We start from the raw sequence: 23,003 nt of genomic DNA on the forward strand, positions 1-23,003 counted from the left end.
TTTCAAATGAGTGGCTTTATTTATCACAATAGATAATACCAATAGACTTTAGTGCTGTACAGTCACTTTCAATAAATACTGTCAATGGGAGAGAGTTAAACGTTTGTACACAAAGGAGGCAGGTAAATCAGACGAGACCTTTGTATGGAAGGGATACTGTACATTAAATTCTTTATTGTTTTTGTAATACTGTGGCCAGTCATTAATCTGAAGATTTCATATATCATTTTATTGAAATGATATCTTAGCCTTTACACAATGCCATGTAAACAAGTTGCTGAATATTTTTTTCCCTCGTGAAATTGTACAAAACTTTCTATATGTACACCCTAGATCCCTCTGAAACGTTGGGTTGATGATTTTGTTACATAGGCCTGGGTCTGAGGTACGACGTTACAGCCGAACGGACATTGTAAATACACGTAGAGACAGAACACTTTGACAGCAGCTCGATGAAGGATGCTCTCGGGGACCAAGTGTCCAGTCGCTGCCGCTGAGGACAGGAGGGGCAGGCCTCGCTGGACGGCACGGCGGTCTCCCACCGCTGATGCCAGGACACTGCTGCTCCCCGCGGGGTCCTGGCATAGCTGGCTGCTTCAGTCGGCATCGCTTTCTCACTCGCTTCCTGAAGTTGTGTTTTAGGAGCTCCTGGGACCTGATTTTTCCCCGCCCCCTCCCATCACGGCTCCTTGGCAGGCGGAGGTGTCGCAAATGCCGGGGGTCCCCTGAGCGCCAACAGCACCGGGAAGGCCAGGATCACCAGGGAGCCCAGGCTCTCCGTGGGCCCCGTCGCGGCCATCTTTGCCAACACCGGGCACGCCTTGTGGTCCTTGAGACACACCAGGAAGGTGAGTGGAGACACAGAGAGAGGACATCAGTGGTGTGTCCGTTCAGCCAACCCAAGTCTTGTGTTTCTGTGGCTCGTTTCTTAACTCTGGGAGGGGCCCAGGGGAGGCGCGCTCAGGCCGGAGAAGGACGAGGGCAGAGGCCAGGGTGCAGGAGTCTGGGTTCTGTCCTAAGCAGGGCAGCTCGGACTTGAGAAGAGCCAGCTGGCGCCATGTGAGGAATGGGTCTGGGGTGAGTGAGGGGGATGCTGACGATGCTGGTGGCAAGCGTGGGAATGGACTAGGTGTGAGACAGAAAGCCCCCCCTCCCAAGGTGGTGGGCACCTGGGCAGGTGGACGGCAGAGGAGAAACCAGGAGCTGGGGGTGCGGGGAGGGGTGGAGTGAGCAAGGAGCTGGGCCGACAGGTGTGTGTTTGCTCCCGGCACGTGTGTGCGGACGCGGCGGCCCCGGGGCAGCCCCCGAGAAGGCTCGGATGGAACGTGGCTGGGGCTGCCGTCCTCCCTCTCGGCAAAGTATTTATACTCAGCATGAAAAGTGCCAACATCCAGGGTACGTGTGGGTCACTTAAGAAAAAATTCTGTTCGAATTTAACTGAAATAGATACTCGATGGCTTTAGTTGAATAGAATTTAACTGAAACTCCTGAACTAAAACAGACACAGGGCGATCTGATTAAAGGGTCGTTAAAACAGTCCCTAGCCTGGCCTCTAAGGGTGCATCGTCAGGAGAAAAGTTCCCTCAGAAGAGGAGGAGACGTGCTCGGCACCCAGAGGTGCCTGAGTAACGTCAGTGACAGCGGCCTCATACCTTGGAGCCCTTGGTCTCCGTCAGGCCCGTCCAGGCCCTCGCCAGCTGGGCCTTTGTCTCCTCTGTCCCCCTGGTTTCCTGTCAAGGGCAAGTGACATACGCATTTGCTTAGAAGCCCTGATTGAGGTTCAAAGACAGACTTCTGCTGCGGCGAGTGTGTGATCCTGCCTTTTTACAAGCAGGGTGCCTGCTTCCTAAGCTTTCTACCGAATCAAAAACGTTTAGAAAAGGACACACAGCAAAGTGTCGGGCTGGATGGATTTGGCAGAAGGCACCCACCCGCGTGACTCGCCAGCCTCAGAGCTGCGCTTTTGGACCTTTAGTTTGTTCACAATATTTATGCCTGTGAAACAGCTGAGTGTTTGCCCTGTATCCCCATGTTCAACATTTGTGACAAATTGTCTAAGGTGTTTCAAAACGTCCCCTGAATTGTGTTCTCTCCTCCTCCACCTGCAGCTGGTTTTGGTCTCTGGGAGGTGAGCCGAGGCCCTGCCACGAGGGCCCGCTCGTCGGCCAGTCTTTGTGTGATGCTGGCCGCAGACAGCTTATCCTGAGTGAGGTTCTTGGAAAATTGAGCCTCTTGTCAACATAGTGACGCTCAGTGAGGCCAGCAGCATTGTCGGGTGCTGTCTGTCCTGCCTGATGGTAAAAGCAGTGACACCAGTTTCCTTTCCGTTGGTGTTTGTCACTTTTCCCATCGCAGAGGGTAACACACCTTCTACAAAGGATCAGGAGCCCCTGGGCCGGGCAGTCGGGGCCTCCCGTGGGGCCTGGGCTTTCCCGGCCTCCAGAGCAGGTCCCCGATCTGCTGGGTCCCCGGGGGGAGATGGAAGCCCAGCCCTGACAGTGGCTTCTGCCTGAAGACCTACAGTATATATTCTCGTTTAATTCAAACAATAACCTTCGGTCATCCCCACCCTGAGGCAGGCGCCCCAGGGAACACGCTGACCCTGCGCCGTGTGGTGGCCTCCCCTGAATTCTGGGCAGTTTTTCTGAGACCCCATAAAGTGATCAATGCTATTTTTGAATTTTATTTTCAAAAGTCTTAAAGGCATTCAGATCCCTATTTAGAGAAAACCTTGTTTGGTCTTTCTTTGAGGACAGCCATCCCCCCCGCAGACTGTACTGGCACAGACGGCCCAGGGACGGGCAGAACTCAGACATGTCTGATGGTAAACTTGGGACGGGGTGAGAAGGTGCATTTGACACGTTTGCCCTCTAGTGTTGAAACTATTCAATCTCCCAGAGTCTTAACAGTAATGAAATGATACCTCTAATTCTGGAAGCATTTCATCTGCTGAGGTATTTTAACTTAACCTCACAGAGGACAAAAGGAGCTCACAGAAGGAAGTTTCCCTTGGAAACTTTTTTCTTAAGCTCTTTTTCAGAAACAGAAAATTATTTGGTCAATACGTTTGGAACAAATTGCAATCACGAACTTTAAATCCTGAATGGGGCCCGTGAGGCTAGCTGCCTGGGGGCAGGCCGGCTGCAGGGGCAAACGGTTAGAATTTAAAATGAACTAAGTGTTAAAGGCCTTGTTGGAAAAGGTTAGTGGCCAACAGCTCCCTGTCTGGGCACCAGGCATCCCTACGATGGCACCCCTGCGTGCGACCAAGGTTCTCACCTCGTTTCAACTCGTCCTGAGTTCTTTACAGTCCTTAAAATGGATTTTTGATGTATAATTTTTGCCTTTTGCCACAGAAATGGTCACACATGCCAGTTTTCCTGAAGGGAAGTGCTGTTACGTACAGATGGGGCTCCTGTGCGTTCATCCCTCACATTCTTCTCAACCCTCCTCCCCCAAATGTTATTCTAACGGCATTTGCGAAAACCATCACATTTTGAAAAACGTTGTCACAACCCGTGGGTTTAATAAGGAATTAACCGAGCTGGGCCTGAAAGCATGAAGGGCTCTGCCCAAGGCGGCTTCTAGCAATGGCTCAATCTCCCAGGGCTTTTCTAGATGAGCCCGTGGACCCAGAGGGAGGGGAGGGGAGGCGAGGGGAGGGGCCCCCCAGGCAGCTCAGACGTGTGTGTCAGACATGGATCGGCAAGGCCGGAAGGACCCTGGCTGAAGGCCAGATGACTCTGGGCCCATTTCCCCTCTGGGTCTCTTCCCCCACCCTGTCCCCGCAGGGGAGCCTCTCTGCGTGGCGGGGGGAAGATTTCATGGCTGGGGTACTGGCTGGGGGCTCTGGCGTGTGGACGTGTGGTGGGTGGACTGCACTCACCTCTGGGTCCGGGGTCTCCCAGCTCTCCGGTGGGACCGCGGTATCCAGGGGGCCCTCGAGCCCCGGGGTGACCAATGGAGCCTGGGGGCCCCGGGGGGCCGGGGGGGCCAGCGGGACCCGGCCTACCGATGGACCCTGGTGCTAAGGGCTTCCTCAAGTGCGCGGCTAGCTGTGCGATTTGCTCTTTTGGAAAACAGAGATCAGACATCTGTTCATCAGAAGTGTGTTATATAAAGCGCGAATATACTGCCTTGCAAAGGAAGTTTGTTCATTGATTGAAAAGGGCTTTAACCGCTTTGGGTACGTGATAAGTGCTGTCCAGTCCTCGGTGACCCAAAGAGTGAATCACAGCCCTAGAGCTCCTTAAAGAGCTCATGAATCGGAGCGGCCAAAAGATGTCCACTTGGTCTGTCAGAGCTGAAAGGGCACGATTATTTGACCCTTGGGACCACTTCATCGAGCAGACATTTAGAACATCCCCCGTGCACCAGGCACCGCGGTGAACCCTGAGGGGAGGGGGCCCCCTCCAGTGCAGACCCCGAGGACCGCGGGCGGTAGGCCAGCCGGGAGCGTGGCTTGGCTGGAAGGTGGTGGAGGGTGAGGCTGCGTGGGGATGGGGTGAAGGCGAGGATGGGGCTGGGGGTGGGAGGGGCTGCAGCTCCAGGGGCGGGGCGGGACAGGACAGAGGGCACTCACCGCTGACCATCCCCACACACAGCTCTCTGATGTGCTGCTCGCTGGCTTCTTTGCCCTGGAATTCACCCCAAAATCAATCATCGTATGGGAGGCACGCTGGCATCTCCTTGAGGCACCCTCACTATCCCACTTTGCAAAGTAACCTTGATCATCTGGAAGAGACTCGCTCTAAATCCAGGAAACGCCCCACACCAGTGAGCACTGGCTCCGGAGAGGAGACACGTACCGGGACTCCGGGTTTCCCAGTGATGCCAGGCACTCCTCGCACGCCCTGGAGGCCCATGGGGCCAGGGTGGCCCGGGACGCCGTCTATGCCGCTGGTGCCGTTGGGGCCCTGGATGCCCTTGGGACCCAGCTCCCCTCGACTGCCGGACTAGAGGGAAACGGCAGGAAGGGCTGGGTCAGGGCATGGGCTTCTCCCTCTGGGAGAAGAAGGGCCGACAGTTTCCTGACTTCTGACCAGAGCAGGCCTCTGAGATCTGCACGGCCGTCAGGGCCCCGGGGCTGGCCCGGGAGCCCCGAGGAGCCAGCCTCTACCGGGCACTCACCTCTCCTTTGGGTCCGACAGGGCCACTGGGACCCTGCAAAAGAGCAGAAGGGAAGATGTGCATTTTAATTACTTGCGTGTCGTTAGTTGGTGGGAATTACTTCCCCAGGAACCGGTCTAGCCGGTTATCAGTTGGGGACGGAAGAGGAAAGCAAGTCATTCCGTGAAGCTGCATTTGATGGCGTCACAGCGGCCACAGTGGCCACTCCTCTTATTCTAGGTTCCGTTTTGTATTGCTGAGATTGTATTATAGCTACTGACGTTTTTAAACTTATTTTCCCTAAAGAGCGTTTTAGCGGTATAGTCCTTTTTCTCATCCACGTTTACTTTGTTCCCATTCTTTCTCTTTTTTAACATCTTTATTGGAGTATAATTGCTTTACAATGGTGTGTTAGTTTCTGCTTTATAACCAAGTGAATCAGTTATACATAGACATATGTCCCCATATCTCCTCCCTCCTGCGTCTTTATTGTTATACATTCGGCGGAGCTGAGGTTCTCTGTGCCTAAGGCTCCCCCTTCTCCAGCTGTGACCTCAAGAGGCTGCCTGGCAGGACGGGGACAGGGACTGGGCCCCAACCAGACAGCAGACGGCCCAGGACCACTCATCCATCCATGCCGCCGCCCTCTGCCCAGGCCACAGCTGGTGGCCCCCCTCGAAGCCGGAGGGAGATGGAGGGGCCAGGCTTTTCAGCTCAGACAGCCTGAGTGGTAAGTCGCTGAGAGCACAGTGTGAGGGGCACTGCCCGCCTCGCAGGCAGGGATGGAGCAGGTCGGGGGACTGTTCCCAGGGTCCCGCGTGTCAAGGTCATCTAGGAATTCACCAAGATGAACAACACCCGTGCACATGACTGAGACCGTCTCAGCTCAAGCTGGGAAAAGTTGGCTCTGGGCTACAAGGCTGTGCTGGAGATGAGGGTCCCTGGGGCCGAGCCCTTCCCGTCTCCTCTAGACTCAGAGGAGGGCTCAGTCACAGAACTGGAGACCCTCGCCACTGGGAGCCACGAAGATCTTCATCCCCAAACCCCCTGACTGTTCCGTTTCATTCAGCCCCGAGGTGTGACTGTCGACGAACTCCATCGGGGTTTGATTCTAAACTCAACCCGAGTTTTAGCTCTGTGGAAGCAGAGTTTTCTGTAGCTCAGTCTCAACTCTGGCTAATTCATGCTGGAGCTGCAGATGGAGCACAGGAGGGGGGTGGAAAACCCCAGAGCTGGGCCTGGGGCCGCCTTCTGCCTTAGGGGCTGGTCAGCAGTCAGGACCTCCCCTGCGCCTCGGTCCTCAGCTCGGCCCACCCCAGCCCCCCACCCCGAATGTGGTGAGTTCTGTTGTCAAAAGTGAGGCCGACGTAGTCATACTCACCAGTTCTCCTTTATCCCCAGGAAGGCCATCGGCGCCCGCGATGCCCTGAAACGACACAGCTCAAGGTCGCAGAACTGTCCACGCTGCCGTCCTCCAACCGTGGGGGGAGCCGGTGCCTGAGACCCCGACCCCGGCCGAGGCACCAAGCAGACAGTAAGCAGAGCCTCAGGTGGGTTTAGCCTCTTCTAGGTCCTCCTGCTGCTCCCGGGGCGTCAGAAGCAGAGCTGCGCCACCGCCCCCCACTGCTCCTGGGCCCCCCCAGAGAGAAGGTGCTGCCTGGAGAACAAACACTTTTCTAATCTGCTCCTGGAACCCAGATGGCCAGCAGGGAACACGCCCCACTCTGAGGGTCCCAGAGGAGCCGCCCAGGCCACAGGCGTCCCCCGTCGTACCCAGGAGCCAACTGGTCCCGGGTCCGGCTGGGTGCCCAGAGTTGTCAGCCGGGTGGTGGTGGGGGTGGCGGGAGAGGGAGGGAGATGGGAGAGATGAGAAGGACGCCCCCCAGCCCTGAAGACAGCGGGCAGCCCACAGCTGACCTGACCACCGGTCGCTCACCTGGTCGCCCTTTGGGCCTGCAGCTCCTCCCGAGCCCTGGGCAGAGAAAGGCTCAGCGTTAAAGAAAGCACAGGGATCCCTGGGCGACCCGCACCCGCTGTGGAGCCAGGACGAGCTGGGGGCACCCGGGCTGCTGTGGAAACAGCCTCCTTCCCGGACGTTTGGCATCCTGGCCCCTAAGTGTGCTGGGATCCTCCTGTAGAGCCCTCATCTTTTAGGGGCTCGTAGCCTCGCCCCGCGGGGGTGCGCTGTTGTTTCACGGGCCCTGCTGCCGGACAGCAAGGCCTCTGGGCTCGGCACCACCGGAAGAAGTTTGGATTGTGCGGCGTTTTCACTCGCACGGCCCCAGGGTAGCTTCCCGCCGCGAGCTGCCGAGTCAGGGCCCGAAGCTCGTATGGATCACCTTCCCAGGGGACTGCGGGATTAGGGGCATGTCTGGGAACTGCCAGAATCACCCCTAAAATGCTAAAATAAAAACTGTCCATCGGCTCGGATAGCAGCGCGAGGAAGAACCCGCCCAAAGGGTCCAGAGAGTGAAACTTCCCTGTGACCTCAAAGTGCAGGCGAGGGTGACCGGGGTGGCGGGGGATACAGGAACCGGCCCCTGGCCCCCACGGGGACGGGCGCAGTGTCCAGGGCCTCTCTCTCTACCTCTTGGAGGCCCTGTGCCCTTGGCATGCCCCTGACCCCTGGCATTTCTGGCCTGAAGGCTGAGGAAGGGCCCCACTGTCCCGGCCCCAGGCCGTGGTTTCTGTGGCCCACCAAGCCCGGGATGAAGGGGCACCAGAGATGGCGGCTCCTGGGTCCTGTCACTGCCAGCAGGCGGGCGGACGGCCAAGGAAGGCACCTGAGGTTCCCCTGGGACCTGGTGTAGCGCAGCTAGGCCGGAGCCCAGACACAGCCCACAACCTCCTCCCGGGGCCCCCGGTCACCCAGACTGGGGCCCTCTGTGTCCCAAATATCATGGGACAATAGGGACACCCACAGTGCCTGACTGCTGCGCACGCACGGTGTGAGGTGCCTCTGGGGGCCGCTGACGTGGCGCCGCTGTGTGTCCCGTGGGACTGTGGGTAGGGTGCAGGAGCAGGACACCCCTGCTAGGACAGCCACTTACCCGGTCGCCCATGCCGCCTCGGAGGCCTTGGGGGCCGGGCAGGCCAGGGTCTCCCATGCTGCCCTTCCGGCCCTACGGACAAGGACGCAGCACGTCAGCACCCACAGGGAGCCCGGTGGAGGCCCCTCCCCAACCCGGCTGGCCCACCTGGGCTCCCTGGGCGCAGACCTCACCCACCTGGAAACCGCGGACACCAGGGGCTCCGGGGGGGCCTTGCGGGCCCAGAGCCCCCTGAAAGACAGAGAGTGTGAGTCCAGCTCCGCCTCCCCCGCAAGGGCTGGGCAGACACAGGAGCTGGTCCCCAGCCATCTGGCCCAGTTACTGGGGAAAGAGGTAGGAGGGATCCTGGGGGGCAGCTGGGGGTCGCAGAGGTCAGGCATGCCCTCGGGCCCCGTGCGTCAGTCAGACTTGGTGCGGGGCACCGACGCCGATGTCTTCCTTATCTTGGTCTATGGTGGGGCTGAGAGGCGGGGTGCTTCCACCACACCTCCCAGGCCCCAGGTGGGTGCTCCCTCGGCCGGCTGGATGCTGGGACTTTGCTTCCTCAGCACAGAGGTCTCAAGGACAGGACAGCTCGAGCCTGGCCACCACCGTGTCCCAGCTTTCACAGGCTCAGCCCCTTCATGCACCCAGAACGCCACCGCAGCCCACACAGAAAAGGAGGCCACTCGGCTGTGGCTCCAGGCCCACCCCCACCCCAGGCTTCATTCCCCCGACTCACCGCTGAGCCCCTGTGGCCAGCCTCGCCACGCTCCCCGGGCACACCAACGTCTCCCTACACTCGGGGAGGGGGACAGAGGGTGTCAGCGGAGTCCGCGCACACTTGCGTTGGGGGTGAGGGCTGCAGATACTCACGGGGACACCGGGCTCTCCTGAGGGGCCAGCCTCGCCCAGCTCTCCAGCTCTGCCCTGCAGGGGAGGGGTGAGCCCTGCGTGAGCTCTGCCCACATCCCTCTGCCCAGGATCCAGGCTGCGGCCTACCCGCTTCCCCCTTTCCCCCCTCCCCCCGACTCCTCCCCTCCCCTCCCCGCTCCCCTCCCCAGAAGAAAGAAGCCACGTACCGGTTCTCCTTTCTCACCCTTGGACCCTGCTCGTCCAGGGAGACCCTGCAGGTCAGAGGTCAGAGGTCAGCATACAAGACCAGAGGCAGAGCACCCCCCGAGGGTGAGGGGCTCCTGCAGCCTCCCCGGCCTTGATGCACAGCCCCCTGCAGGCGCCCCCACTCAGGAACCCACGGGAGATGACCACTGGCATTGTCCCTGGGGCCACGGCAGGAGCCCCGTGCACTCACCGGCAGCCCATTGGGACCCTTCTCTCCCGGGGCACCATTGCGACCAGCTTCTCCCTGTGGGAGTTTGGGGGGACACGGGGTGCTGAGGCCCTGGAGGCTGAACTCCCTGCAGACCCCTCCTCCCCTGCAGAGCGCCAGCCAGTACCAACCTTCTCGCCATCGAGTCCCAGCACACCGTCCCGGCCATCCTTGCCCGGCATGCCCTGGGGACAGCGGATGGTGTGAGGCCCAGTGGGCAATCAGCCTGGTCACCCTCCAGATCACGCCCACCAGCCCCTCCCTTCCCCAGCCCCCTGCACTAGGTCTGCCCTCCTGGGCTCAGGGGGCAGGTAGTAAGCTGTGCTGTCCTCCGATCCTGCAGACGAGGGCGGTGAGGACGCACCCAGACCACACGCTGCCCCCCGCGCCCCGCGTCCGCCCAGACTCCATGCGCCCCAGGGAAGTTCTGCTGTGCCCACTTTACAGACGGGGAAACTGAGGCTTGGGAGCCAGGATTTGGGCTCAGGCCTGCCGAATCCTAGAGGCTTGACTAATTTTGGAATCTCAGACACAGCCTTGTGCTGGGAAGGTGCCAGGAGAGCAGCTGGGGTCCCTCCCTCCCCTCCTTCAGCCTCCCACTGCCAGGCTGTGCTACCCCAGGTGGCCTCCCAGGTGCCCATCCTCTAGGGCCAGGATGGGGAGGGGGCCAGGAGGAAGTGGGGGTCTGGGCTGGGCATGGGTACATAGCAGGGATGAGGGGGCACAGGTGGGGAGGGCCAGTGCTCAGGACCCTCAGAATGCCCCCTCACGTGTGCCACCCAGTCCCCCACCACCCTCACGTGCCCCTGGAATGCAGATGAGCTCAGCCCGAGACCCTCTACCTCTGTGTGGTCTAGACGGCAAAAGATTCTGTGGCCTCCGGCAAAACGCAAGTGTGCGGGCCCTTCACCCACAAATTAGGCATTTCCAGAAGGCGACAGCAGAGCGAAACGAGGGAGGGCCAGTGGCCCGCGCAGCTGGCCCAAGTATAGCCCAGGGCCGTGGGAGGAGAATGACTCTCCCGGGGAAGCAGGTGCAAAGGGCAGGGAGGAAGGGGCCGGCAGAGCCCCCTCTGCCCCTATGCTGGCAACCACGGGCACTCACCGGCTCTCCGACCAGCCCAGACATGCCAGGGATGCCTTTAGGACCAGGCCTGCCCTGAAAGACAGGCAAGGGACCGCAGTTAGACCCATCGGGACTGCTCCTTCCAGATACCTCACTAGGTCCAGGGGAGGGGGGCGGGGGAGGTAGGCCTGGGAGCCTTAGACGTGCCGTGCACACCACTTTCTAGACTCCGGGTACTGAGCTTGGGCCAGGGGACAGCTGTGTGGGCCAGGGGGCAGCTGTGTAGGCCAGGCCCGACCCCCAGGGGAAAAGGCCCATCACCCGGGAGCTGAGGCGCCTGTGCATGCTGGGGCATCACACGGCCGCCTCCTGGACCTCCGGCCGCTAGGCTCAGGCCGGGGGAAGACGAGATTGGTTCAGAGACGGTCACTTCATTTCGTGAGATGCTTAATTTCCTCTCGGCTTCACTTATGTTCTGCTTAACCCGAGAGTCGTTTTCTCTGTTACTGCATCTCACAGCTGGGCATCCTTGGCCCAAGGTCAGGCCCCACTGCCCGGGGCCTCGTGACGGATGTCAGTGGCCAGCGTGCGCACTCAGAAGTGTGGTCCTCCGGACCCTGCCCTGCTGCTCTGGAGAGGAGTCGCCGAGGTGACAGTAGCTTCAAGGAGCCACGGGGGCAACGAGGCCGGGGGACTCCTGGGGGAGCCGCCTGGGCAGGGGGAGGGCTGGGACCCCCAGGCCCAGCTTGGCACTGTCCAGCGGCTCCCCCCCACCCGCAGGAGAGGGCAGCTGCCCCTCGCCTCCCTGGACTTACCGTCCGTCCCCCACCACCACCCACCCGCCCTGTGGATCAGGTTCTCCCAAGGAAGGACCCAGAGAACATAGGCTCTCTCACTTACGAGGTCGCCCTTGGGGCCGCGCAACCCCTCTGGGCCCCTCTCGCCTCTGTCACCCTGCAATGACAAGGGGGGACAGGGAGAGAGTTAACTCAAGAAGGTGGGAGAGCAGGGTGGCGATGCTGAGGGTCACAGAGGCCAGAGGGACACTCACCACACCTCACCTCATGTCTGGAAAGAGAGAACGCAAATCTCCCACGAAGGACAGGCTGACTCTGGACTCGCCCCCTCCCCCCAGGTGTGTCCACTGGTACCTGCCCAGGTGTGCCACATGTGATTCCCCCCAGGTGTGCCCACGGGATGGGGAGCCCAGTGGGGCCGGGGGAGGCGTCAGAGTGAGCAAGAGAGAAGAGAGCCTGGGCCTGCACGGGACCACCCCCCACCCCCAGACACACGTACCACTTTCCCAGGGGCTCCTGGGATCCCGGGGGGCCCTCGGAATCCGATGGGACCCTGTGGAGGAGAAGGGGCACCTGAGCGTCTCCTCTGAAGCCTGGGCAGCATCCCCCAGAGCACCCGGCTCCATCTGGAGAGGCCCGCCGGGAGCCCCCCACCCAAGCCCCCCAGCAGGCCCCTCCCCCGTCATCCCCCAGTGGTCCCCAAGCCCCTCCCCCTCCCACATTTGCCAAGGCCTCCCCTGCTGTCCCCTGTTTGCCTCTCCCATTCCCTTTGGGCCCAAGCCACAAAAGCCTTCACAGGCCCCAGTTTTGGGAAACATCCAGTGAGTGGAGGCCCAGAGGGCTGCGGTCACACAGGCCACCTGTGGCCACTGGTGAGGACCCATGCTCAAGGGGCCCATCTAACGTCTGGAGGTGGCCCCCCAGCCACCTCTTGACCTCGGGCTGGCCCACAGCCCCTCAAGGGCCAGGCGGCGGGGGGCTGGTGGACTTACCCGGTCCCCGGGGGGTCCGAGTGGCCCTGGAAATCCTTGTAGGCCCCGTGGACCCTGCAGGGAGAGAGCTGGAGCTGCAGGGCCTGGGCCGGCAGCCCCCGGGACCGCACACCTCCCGGGAGCTGCTGAAGGGCTCTGGTATATTCCCCCAAACCCTGCCTCAGGACCCGCACCCGATTCCCATCCTGGGAGTTGGTGGACTGTCCCCACCCCACATCCTCACCTGTCAAACACCTCCCCTTACTCACCTGCAGCCCCACGGTGCCTGGGATGCCAGGGGGCCCGGGGGGGCCGGGGTCACCCTGCAGGAGAGGTGGGTGGCGTCAGCCCCGAGCTCTCCCCGACCTCTCCGAGCCCACTGCCCCACCCCGCTGCCAGAGCCCTTGCCATGCGGGGCGTCGCCCCACTTCACAGCTGAGCCCCCAAGGCCCAGAGAGGTGGCCCCGTGTCCTCGCCCGCCCTCCCCAGACACCTCCTCCTGGCGGCGGCCAGCCCCCCTGCTGCTCACACGGCAGTCTGGCGGCTCGCACCGCGCTAGAGGGCACCCAGCCTCGCCGGCAGCCTGTGGGTGAAGATGCACAGATGCCCTCCAGGGCAGTGGCAGGGACTACTGGGGGCCGCTTCGGGCTGAGGCCCACCTTCTCCAGCCCGCAGCGGGCCCGCCCAAGCTCAGGGAGCTTCCGTGTGAGGCCAGGTGTTGCGGGCTCTGTCCAGAGACCCTGCCCCAAATCACCCACCTCTAAGAGCCAGGCCCCGAGGGGAGGCGTGCACAGAAGCTGCTCCGTCAGAGGGCACCGAGATGCAGCCAGCACGTCCTCACACACCCCCAGCCCTGCCAGAGACCCAGCCCCCACGCCCCTAAGCGCCTGTGCCTCCCAGCCACCCCCGGGGCGCCACCCAGCCGCCAGCGCCTTCACCTTCTCGCCATCCTTGCCGACTTCTCCTTGCTCCCCTTTGTAGCCGGTGGGTCCCTGAAAGACAGCGGCGGGTGGACGGTAGCAGACCCCACAAGCGGCCCTGAGCCAGTTAAGGCCTGCCTGGCCCACCAGCCCAGCTGGGGAAACAGAGGCCCGGTTGGGAGAAGGGCTGGGCCAGGGAAGGGGGCTGGGGGCCTGAGGCCAGCCTTCCCCCTCGCCCTCTCTCAATGCCCGCCCCCCAGTCCCCAGCGGGTCACCGAGGTGAAGGGGGACAGGGACAGAGCAAGGTCCCCCAGCAGGGCGGGGGCCAGCCCACCTTGCTTCCCGCAACAATCCTGCAACCAGGGCAGGCTTTCTGGACGCCCACCTCCCCCCGGACCTCCGCCCACACGGGGGCCCCGCTGCCTCCTAGGGGTGTGAAGGTGAGCTGGGGTCTGAGTCAACCCTCAGTGGCCGCTCACCTTGAACCCTGGCATTCCTGGGGGCCCCGGTGGGCCTGGCGGGCAGATGGCCGGGCACTGTTGGGAAACAGAATGGTCAGACCCCTCCCGGTAAACCTGGGGCAGAGCTGAGGTCAGAACCCAGGGGCCCGGAGATGAGCCATTTGGGGTGGGTGAAGGGGAGCTTGGGCCACACGGGGGCCTCCTGGGGAGCCCAGACAGGGCCTCATTCAGGGCCACCGTGGGGCGCGGTGAGGGGCTGCAGAGCCAGAGTACGGCCGCCGGCCCCTCATAGCCGGCTCCGATGTCTCAGCCCCATTGCAGGTTCAAAGCAGCTATTCAGCCTGATGGCTGCCGGCTTCACAAAGGGGCCTTTATCACGCGCCGGGCTCTGCAGCCAGCTCTGCTCGGGGGTCCCCTCGGTGCCAGAGGTGCCTCAGGGAGGGACACGTGGTCCTCGGGCACAGGCCGGATGCTCCACACCTGGGGGCTTGGCGAGCCCAGGGGCGGCATGGGGGTGTCTGGATCATTCCACAGCTGCTGTGGCACAGAGCCAGTGCCACCCACCTCCCCCAGCCGTCCTCCTCTTTCCAGAAGACCCCCAAACCCTCCCTCAGAACACCAGCCGTCAAGCACTCAGGACACGGGTTGGGGAGAGAAGGGCAGCAGGAGCCCCAGTGGGCAAGCGGGCTGGGCCGGGCTCTCCCTTTAATAACTTCCAGCCGCTCCTCCTCCGAGGCCAGGTGCTGGCCTGGCCCACGAACAGCTGTGCAAACGAAGCCCACAAGCCCCAGGCCTCCAAAGTCACTGTTTTTCTTCTGACGAGAGAGACACAGCTCAACAACCAAAAGCGGGCCCCAGACTCTGGGCTTTTGTGATGGGCCGCGCCCCCAGCGCAGCCAAGCTCTCTGTGCCGAGGGGCGGGGCGGGTCGACACGTGATTTTGCTTAAATTGACTTCAATTCGTGCTGCCGCGCATGCCAGGGTAGACCGGTGAGGGCGGGGAGGGGCAGCTCGGGGGGACCGTACCCAGAGCTGGTGCTGCCGGCACTGACCCCGTCCCTAGGGGCCCCCGTCCCTGCCTTCCTGTGCTCTCCAGACGGGCCCCTCCCACCAAGACAGGCACCCCGACAAAGGGCTTCACAAAGACTCCACGTGCCCACCTGAAGGTCAGTAGCGCCTTCGGGAAGGACCCCTGGGCGACCCTGGAACAGAGAGACGCCAGCTTTGACGTGGCCCCCCCTTCCCTCCCCCCGCCCACTCAAGACCTCTAGGGGACTCAGGGGCCCTTCACCCCCCCGTGGCCAGTGCCAGGTACTGCTGGTTCCCCCCCCCCTTGCAGGGCATGTGACAATGACAGAAACCACCTGTCCTTGGGGCGGGGTGGCCACCAGGCCCGAGCCTCACTAGCCCTGGGTCAGCTGAGGCTCACGGCTCCGGCCTGGACTTGGCTGATGTCTGGGGTGTGGCCAGGACTCTCCACGTGCATGGGTGCTGGGGCTGGGGGCATGGGGGGCCTGAGGACGGGCACCCTGGGGACAGGGGAGGCAAGCCCACCAAGCAGTCATCATGCCTGGGACTCCTCCTGAGAGGCTCTAGAACCCCGCCCAGTACTCACAGGGGGGCCGGGAGGTCCCGGGGGGCCAGGGAGGCCTGGAAGTCCAGAGGGTCCCTGTGGGGGGATGATGGCTTAGACGGAGCAGGGCCAGCCCCGACCTGAGTGAGGGGCCCAGCGACTTCCAGAGAGAAGCCTCCCCTCTGAAGATGCCCCTATGGGGGCACCCCCAGTGCTGCCGTGCTGGCCCGCCCGAGCCCCGTGCGTCCTGAGGTCTGCACTGCCCTGTCCTGGGTGTCAGCCACGAAGGCCCACCAAGAAAGAGGGCGAGGGGGGGCTTCCCTGGTGGCGCAGTGGTTAAGAATCCGCCTGCCAATGCAGGGGACACGGGTTCAAACCCTGGTCCGGGAAGATCCCACATGCCACGGAGCAACAAAGCCTGTGCGCCACAACTACTGGGCCTGTGCGCCTAGAGCCCGTGCTCTGCAACAAGAGAAGCCACCGTAGTCAGAAGCCCGCGCACTGCAACAAAGAGTAGCCCCCACTCCCCGCAACTAGAGAAAGACCGCGCGCAGCAACGAAGACCCAATGCAGCCAGAAACAAATAAATAAAATAAATAAATTTTAAAAAAGAAAGAGGGCAAGGGGGAGGGAGAGGAGGGGCACAGGGAGGCGGTGACGAGGGAGGGAAAAGGGAAGGAAAGCGGGGAGGCCCCCCCATGGTTGCATTTGTGGAGTCCTGGCAGCTACTCACCGGGGGGCCCCGGAGGCCAATTCCGCCTGGGACGCCGCTCACCCCTGCCTCTCCCTGGGGGAGGTAAGAAGTGAGAGATGGGGGTCTGCACCCAAGGAGCTCTGAGGATCCCCAGGGGAGTCCAGACCGGGCTCCCATATCCCTACACAGGGCCAGCCTGCCCTCTCCCCCCACCCCCCACCCCAGTCCTGGTCTGGGACCTGGTGGCCATGTTGGCTCGGGGTGTGGCGGGCATGCTCGGGGGTGGGGGGGGAGCATGAGGGTTATCAGTACTCACAGGAGATCCAGGGAGGCCTTTGCCCTGCAATGCCAAGCATGGGGTCAGAACTTGCTTGGGACGGGAGGAGGTTGCCCACCACCCACCCCATCCCCCTGAGCTGGTCAGGTGAGTTGCTGGGGATGAGAGGGCACAGCCCAGATAGCACCTAGGACCCCAGCACAGGGACCAGCCCCCAGGAGAAGCTGCAGAGGGGCAGCAGACGTGGCATTTTGGGGCCCCTCAAACTCCCACCAGGAGGAGAAGACAGTACTCACCCCCAGCCCAGGTGGCCCTGGGGGTCCCAGACTTCCCTGCGGAATGAAAGGGGGCATCAGGGGTGGGCTGGGCCCAGGCACCGTCGCCTATGTTTGCAAACCTGTTCCCTTCCCTCCCAAGTCCATCTCCCCCGAGGAGGGGGTTCTTGTTTTATAGAAGACCGACAGTGGGTGGGGGGGACCTCTGATGTCCCAGGGGCCTGGGACTGGTCCTTTACCAGCAGTCCTGAGGAAAAGCCTCGTACTGCAGGCCACCAGGAAGGCACATGCCAGGTGTGACCTGAGCCACACAGCATAGCCTGGTGCCCGGCTCCTCCAGGAAGCCCTCCGGCCTCCTTGGTTCACAGTAGGAAGCCCCAAACCTCCAGCAGCTGGTGGCCTGCCCGTCCGCCCAGCACCCTCCTGGTCCTCTTGCTGCCTTGCATCCCAAGGATGAGGCCCTTGTTCAGGAGGCCCTTCCCCTCCTGTGCCCCAGGCTCCCTGCAGAAAGCCTGGAGCTAGTCCCCCCTCCTCCCTTCCCCCACTTTCCCCCACTCCCCCAACGTCCTTGGAAACATCAAAGGACCTGAGGCTGCAGGCAGCCACTCTCTTCCTTGTTTCCCACTCAGAACACTCCTACAGCCCAGTTCCCAAAGGCAGGGCTGCGTCCTGGCTCCCTCCCCCCCATCACAGCCCCCCTGCCCTCTGCACCCCAGGGCTGGGGGACAGTCACTTCTCGAAGGGGGGACAGAGAGGGAGTTTTTGGTCTCAGCTTTGCACTTGGAGCCACGAGAGGAGTTGGTTGGTCAGAAAGGGGGTTTTGGTGAACAATGGTCAGACTCGGGGGACAGGCTGGGTGACCGTGGGCCCCTAGGGTGGGCACAGAGAGAGGGGCAGCAGCTCACCAGAGGAGGAGGAGGGCATGTGGGGCCGCTCACGCCCCAACCATACCAGCCCCCGTAGCACGGTCTGAGGGCTGGGACAGCTCTGACCAGAGGGGGCGGGGGGACACTCATCACCCTGTGATCTCATGCCCTCCAGCCCCCTTCCACCCCACGGCAGGGGTGGGGCCCAGCCAGTGCAGTCACAGCAGCTGCCCTCAGAACCCACACCCTGTGGACAGGTGGTGCTCAGCCTGGCTGCCCCTGGCTGGGACCTCGCCCCTGAGCTGAAGCCACTGGATGCGGTGCCTGCCTTACCCGTTCTCCGGGGGCGCCCTTGGGTCCAGGGGGTCCATCGTGCCCGGTCAGACCCTGGGGAGGGAGGTGGAAGGAGGGATGGAGGGGTCACATGGGAAGGACGTGCCCTCTCGGGGAAGAAGCAGGCGTGGGCCCCGCCCTAACTAAAGCCAGTCGATAGAGGCCAGAAAGACCCCCGGGTCGGGCACCTTCCCCTCTGGCCCCACCCACCGCCCACCTGCTGGGAAGCCAGCGGCTGAAGCACCTGCCGGAGTGGGCAAGCCCAACGGGCAGGAGAGTTCCCCTCTGACATCCCCTCCGGTGCGTGCAAAGCCCCTGGGGCCAGGCCTTAAGCTCCTGAGGGGCCCCTGACGCAGGCACCCTGGGGCTCGGAGGGGTCTGGATAATAGGCCTTTGTTCCCAGAGAAGCCAGAGCTCGCGGGACTTTCACCTCGCCTGTGCGCTGGCGCTGGCGTCTGGCAGACGGGGCCAGACACTAACGGGCATGGGATGAAGGCCAAGGGACCCTGCCGGGGGACATCCGGAGACACTCTTGGGCCTGGCTTTCCTGCTTGAGTTGGCCCAGTTGGAAAACAGCAATTAAATCTGACTCCTGGGCGCTGGGATGGAACCCGTCCAGGCTGGGAGGGGAGTGGGGGGCTCGTGGGAGGAGAAGGAGGGGCCGGCACACTCACATCCACACCAGGCAGTCCCGGCATCCCGGCTTCTCCTGGTTTCCCTGGCTTCCCCGGGGCCCCTTTCGGTCCCTGTGGAGGGAAAGGGCAGAGGCGTGAGCGAAGCTCCAGCCAGAGCCTTGGCTTTCACCAAGGAGAAAAGTGTCCTCCAGCGGGGCACAACCTAGCAGCCCTAGATGGGCCCCTCTCCACCAGAGCCCCAGCCCTCCCTGCTGCCCTGCCCACCCCTTGCTGGCCCCAGGAGGGCTTCCCCCTCCAGCTGCCCCTCTACCCTCCTTCGGTCACATCTGTAGGACACTCACCCAGACGCTTTGGCCTCCCCAGCTAAGGGCCAGTGGGCCCCTCTGTGGGCCCCTCTGTGAGCCCAGAACCCTCAAGTGCAGGGCCTGAACAGCTCCGGGACGGCTCACTTGTGGGACCTCGGACGGGCTGGATGTGCAGGTCTGTATGGACCTCTTCCCTGACCTGCCGGCACTTGCCCGAGCAAGATTCAAAGCCAGCCCCTGCCCGGGAGACTCACTGAGTCCCACCCGCCCCTCCCACCTCTCCCCGTTCTGCCCCTGCTCCAAGGCCGCCCTTTGGCAACCCAGGGCCCAGCATGGTGGGAAGGGGTGTCAATGACCCCCCTGCTCTAGGCCCACCCGTCCCCTCCAGACTAGAAGGAGGCCTCTTCCCCCCACCCCCCACACACCCCACAGCCAGGACACTCACCAAGGGCCCAGGCAGCCCTGGAGGACCAACTTCTCCCTGCAGAGAGGGAGACGCCCACACGTGACCAAGTGTCCTCTGGAAGCTCTGCCCAGGGGAGCAGAGCTGGGCCCCAGAGGAGGCCCCAGGAGGCAGGATGGAACCCCTCACCCCATCATCCACACCTGTAGGCACCTCCCCTCTAGGGCCAGGTGCAGAGGCAGGTGGTGGGGAGAGGGGTGATCTGGACAGACTGGGGATTTGAGCCCACTTTGAGGGCACAGGGACACCCCAGAAACGGTGGGAGGCGTCATGAAGCCCCACCTCTCCGCCTGCCTGAGAAACTCCAGAAACCCGGTCGGAGGTGGCAGCCTCCAGACACACAGAGGACCGGGAAGGCATCCTGGCACCCTCTCCACCCTGACGGCCACTGGCTCTGAAATCTTCTACCCGAGGCTTTCAGGCCAGGCTTTAAGTGGAAACGTCCACAGAGGGAATGACTGGGGAGCCCTGGGGCGCCAAGTGCCCAGCCCCACCGGGAGGGGAGGCCACCTGGGTCCAGGGCCCAATACAGCCACACTGAGTGACGGCCCTGCGGGTGGGGTGGCGGGAGGGAGACTCAGGACCATCGAGGGCCAGGCAGGGCCCTGGGGACTCAGAAGGAGGCAGGTTCTACCCAGGGAACAATACTGGTGAGGAGAGGCCTGGAGGGCCCTGACTCTCACGGACGTGGCTGAGTCGGGGGCTCTCAGCCCGCCGGGTCCTGGCGGCAGCCTTCAGGCTCTCGTCTGCCTCCCATACAGCTTCGGCCACGCTTAGGCGGGGGTACCCTTGGAAGATGTCACTTCCGGGGCAGAGCCAGCCCCCAGCCCCGTCCAAGGCTGGCTCCAGCCTCTAGTAGCCGCCAACGAGACCCACCCAGAGGGACAGCCTTTATCCCCAGAAAAGAGGAGTGCAGACCCCTCTGGGGACCCAGAGACACACACCCAGTGCCCACACGTCCAGCCCCAAGAGCACCATGGAGCCATCCCCGCCTGTCCTGGGGAGGCAGTCCCCGGGGGGTCCGCCCGAAGAAGGAACAAGGATCGTCTTTGTCCCGTTTCACTCCCCACAGGGGCGCTGGCTCATTGCCCCAGCCCTGGGAGGTGCAGTTAGCTTTCTCTCCATCAGGCCTGGGGCTCAGGGAGGTTGGGGCGGGAGCGAGAACCCCGCAGAAGCTCCCCGGCCATCCCCGCCCACACACTCACATCAATGCCGTCCTTGCCTGGCTTCCCAGGTGGTCCTCGGGGGCCGGGGGGGCCTCGAGGTCCCACTTTCTGAAATGGAGAAATGTCATCAGGCAGCTGCATCCCCACCCTCTCCCGCTGGCAGGGGGGGGTCCCCCCTGGTTGGAGGAGAGCTAGGGCCTGTCCAGGGCCTTGGCAGTGTCCCCTGCCACCTCGCCTGGGTGGGAGGGGCTGCGTCGGGGCTGAGCCCCGCAAGCAACAAAGGCCACATTGTATCTCTCTGGTCGAGACACAGCGCTGGCACCGGACCCTGCCTGGTGAGGAGGGGCAGGCCCTGCGCGCATCTCCGAGGTGTCCCGGCGTCCATGGAGGCTAGCCGGGAGATGGCGAGGAAGCTATGGGGCGGCAGGACTGTGCCCGCCGTCCCCGGGGCCCCGGGCTCCCCGGCTCCCTCGCTGCCCCTGGGGGCGAGGCGGGGAGCTCATTCCCTGGCTGTGCTGCTCAACGCAGACCTCAGAGCCACGGACCCCCACCCCAACCGCCTTCCAAGGCGAACCCAGTGCACTGGGGTCCCGCGCTCACCTGCGCCCCGGTCACGGTCACGGTGGCGGCCAGCAGCTGCCCAAGCAGGAGCAGGGCCAGAGCGGGGGCTCCGGCCATGGCTGCACACACGCTCTGAGCGGAGCCGGCGGGGTGGCAGCGGCCTGAGCTCGGCTCGGCGGGCGGGGCTGCTGGTGGGCTGGACGCCAGTTCCCGCCCCACTGGCCCTCACACAAGCCCCCCATTCAGCTGGGCCCACCTGGGTGGGCGGGGGCTTCTGCGCTGCCCCGCGCCTCCCTGCCGAGACAGTCGGGGAAGAAAAGAAACCCAGTGGCATTTTTTTGGCCAGCCTCTGAGTTAAAATTATCCTGGGACTGGTGAGTTACACACATACACCTTGTAGCAAGCAAGAAAGAGGCTCTTTTCTCCCCTTGGTCCTCGACCAGGGTGTGGAGAGGGAGAATCCCACGTTGAAGGGCTCCTTTGGAGAAGGGGCAGTCCTGTCAGCGGGGTGGGTGAGTCCCATACTCCTCCCCAGGGTCCGGAGAGGGACCCAGGCTGCCCAAGGCCCAGGAAGACGCCCAGAGAGGGTAGCACGCCTGTGCCAGGGGCGAGACAGGGCCCACCACGGCCCCGGTTCCCACTCCGGGGCCCTGCCGTGGGCAGGATAGACTCTAGGGCCATGCCTGCTAGGCTGGAACGCCGCCCCCAGGGCCCCTCCCCAAACTAACTGTACTGAGTGGTCCATCCATGTGAACCAGCCGTGGCAAAGGCCGGACTCTCACCCGGCACTGCCCCCCGAGAGCCAAGCGGGGGCCCTGCAGAGAGGAAGGAAGGCCCACCGTGGTCCTGAGGCCCGAGCGAAAGCCTGACGAACAGGAGCCCTGAGGCTGGCATGGGCCCTTCCCGTTTCTCACGAGCCTTGGCAGCTCCGCGGTTGCCAGATTGGGGCACGCTCTGCTTCAGCCCGGGAGCGCATGGGGGCGGCGGGTAAAGGGCAGCGCCTGCGGCCGGGAGGACTCGATGACACCCCCCCAGGGACACTCAAACATCCAGGTCACCTACAGAGCCCACTGAATGCCCGGAATCCCAGCCCCGCCTCAGGTGTCTGAGGCTTTAGAATTCCCTGGGAAACGCTGCTTTAGGATGAGCTTCATTTCTGCAGGTGAGAGCTCAGAACTTTTGAGATGACGGGAATTAGCCCAGGAGGGAGCATGCAGCTAACCGAAACAGTTAAAACCTCCCTTCCCCGTTGGGTTCAGCTGTGGGCTGCTCGTCAGGCTTGGCCACACCCTCCAAAGGGAGGGTGGATTCTATCAGGAAGGGCCAAGAGGATCCCCAGAGTTCCAGCCTTCCAGCCAAGTCAGAGTCATCTTAGGACATCCTCAGAGATGCAGTGTGGGGCTGGGTGTAGGGCAAGCAGCTTCACCCCACCCCTACCTCCAAGGCACCTCCCGCCCGGAGCCCTCTCCTTCCTGCGCTGCTGGGTCAGACTCAGAGGAAGCCTGGCTGGGAAGTGCCTGGAACACCCCTCTCCCCTTACAAGCTCACTCCAAGCTCTGTGCAGACCCTCCCACCTGCTGCCAGGAAACACCCTCCCCCTGGACAGCGGCCCCTGCCTCGAACCCAGATAGCCACGGTGGCCTGGGGAGAGGCCACAAGGCTGGCCTCACGTCCACCGGTCAGTCCGGTGTCACTGCCCACCTGTTCTGGGCCGTCACTCTCCCAGAAGCTTGCGGGTCAGGTGGGCCCGAGCTGCCTGCCCTCCCGTTCCCAGGCCCCACTGCTGGGCACAGGCATCCGGCCTCCAAGGATTGCTCCGATGGGGTCCACTTCTCACTTCACGCCCCAAGCTTCTCCACCTGAACCTGAGCCCGATAACGGTCTGGACGAGGACCTGATGACACTATGTCCCACCCCCACCCCAGCGAGTGACTTCAGTTTGTCCATCCCCCTCCCCACAGGACAAGAGCTGTGGGGAGAGCATGAAAAGGGGACCCAGGTCCCGGCCCCTAACTCCCTCCCCCTCCCCCGCCCCCACCAGGTGTGACCTCCATCACTTCCGATTCTCCTCGTCCTTGGTGCTGATGTAGAAAGGAAGGGAGCGGTCCTGGCACAGGGGACAAAGCCAGGTTGAGGGGGAGCATGCCCTGCGGGGTGGGGGCTGCTGAGGGGA

General features: G+C 62.9%; 1 protein-coding gene across 1 annotated transcript; it reads right to left on the reverse strand.

The window, feature by feature from the left end:
* Nucleotides 1-264: 264 nt before the first annotated feature.
* On the reverse strand, nucleotides 265-20,947 carry COL9A3 (collagen type IX alpha 3 chain). Its single transcript, XM_032604589.1, has 33 exons — nucleotides 20,844-20,947; nucleotides 20,592-20,748; nucleotides 20,309-20,377; nucleotides 19,791-19,955; nucleotides 18,375-18,446; nucleotides 17,701-17,754; nucleotides 16,523-16,558; nucleotides 16,266-16,289; nucleotides 15,989-16,042; nucleotides 15,298-15,351; nucleotides 14,843-14,884; nucleotides 13,701-13,757; nucleotides 13,240-13,293; nucleotides 12,571-12,624; nucleotides 12,323-12,376; nucleotides 11,830-11,883; nucleotides 11,434-11,487; nucleotides 10,573-10,626; nucleotides 9,600-9,653; nucleotides 9,451-9,504; nucleotides 9,221-9,265; nucleotides 9,015-9,068; nucleotides 8,881-8,934; nucleotides 8,337-8,390; nucleotides 8,160-8,231; nucleotides 7,046-7,081; nucleotides 6,491-6,535; nucleotides 5,131-5,163; nucleotides 4,809-4,955; nucleotides 4,583-4,637; nucleotides 3,887-4,069; nucleotides 1,653-1,730; nucleotides 265-829 (listed from the first exon to the last, which is right to left on the reverse strand). Exons 1-33 carry the CDS (start codon nucleotides 20,945-20,947, stop codon nucleotides 639-641), a joined length of 2,367 nt encoding a protein of 788 aa, XP_032460480.1. The 3' UTR covers nucleotides 265-638.
* Between the last annotated feature and the right edge of the window lie 2,056 nt (nucleotides 20,948-23,003).

The sequence above is a fragment of the Phocoena sinus genome, chromosome 15 (genome assembly GCF_008692025.1).
Source record: "Phocoena sinus isolate mPhoSin1 chromosome 15, mPhoSin1.pri, whole genome shotgun sequence".
In the NCBI taxonomy this organism is placed as follows: domain Eukaryota; kingdom Metazoa; phylum Chordata; class Mammalia; order Artiodactyla; family Phocoenidae; genus Phocoena; species Phocoena sinus.

What these genes read in the sequence shown, in the direction of transcription:
- COL9A3 (XM_032604589.1), bottom strand. Translation starts at nt 20,947, where the DNA reads ATGGCCGGAGCCCCCGCTCTGGCCCTGCTCCTGCTTGGGCAGCTGCTG. An exon ending in AGAGCCCCCGACTCAGCCAC is followed by an intron (nt 18,447 to 19,790) that starts GTCCGTGAGAGT and finishes TTCCCTCCACAG; the next exon opens with GGACCGAAAGGGGCCCCGGG. An exon ending in TCGGACCCCCCGGGGACCGG is followed by an intron (nt 11,884 to 12,322) that starts GTAAGTCCACCA and finishes TCTCCTCCACAG; the next exon opens with GGTCCCATCGGATTCCGAGG.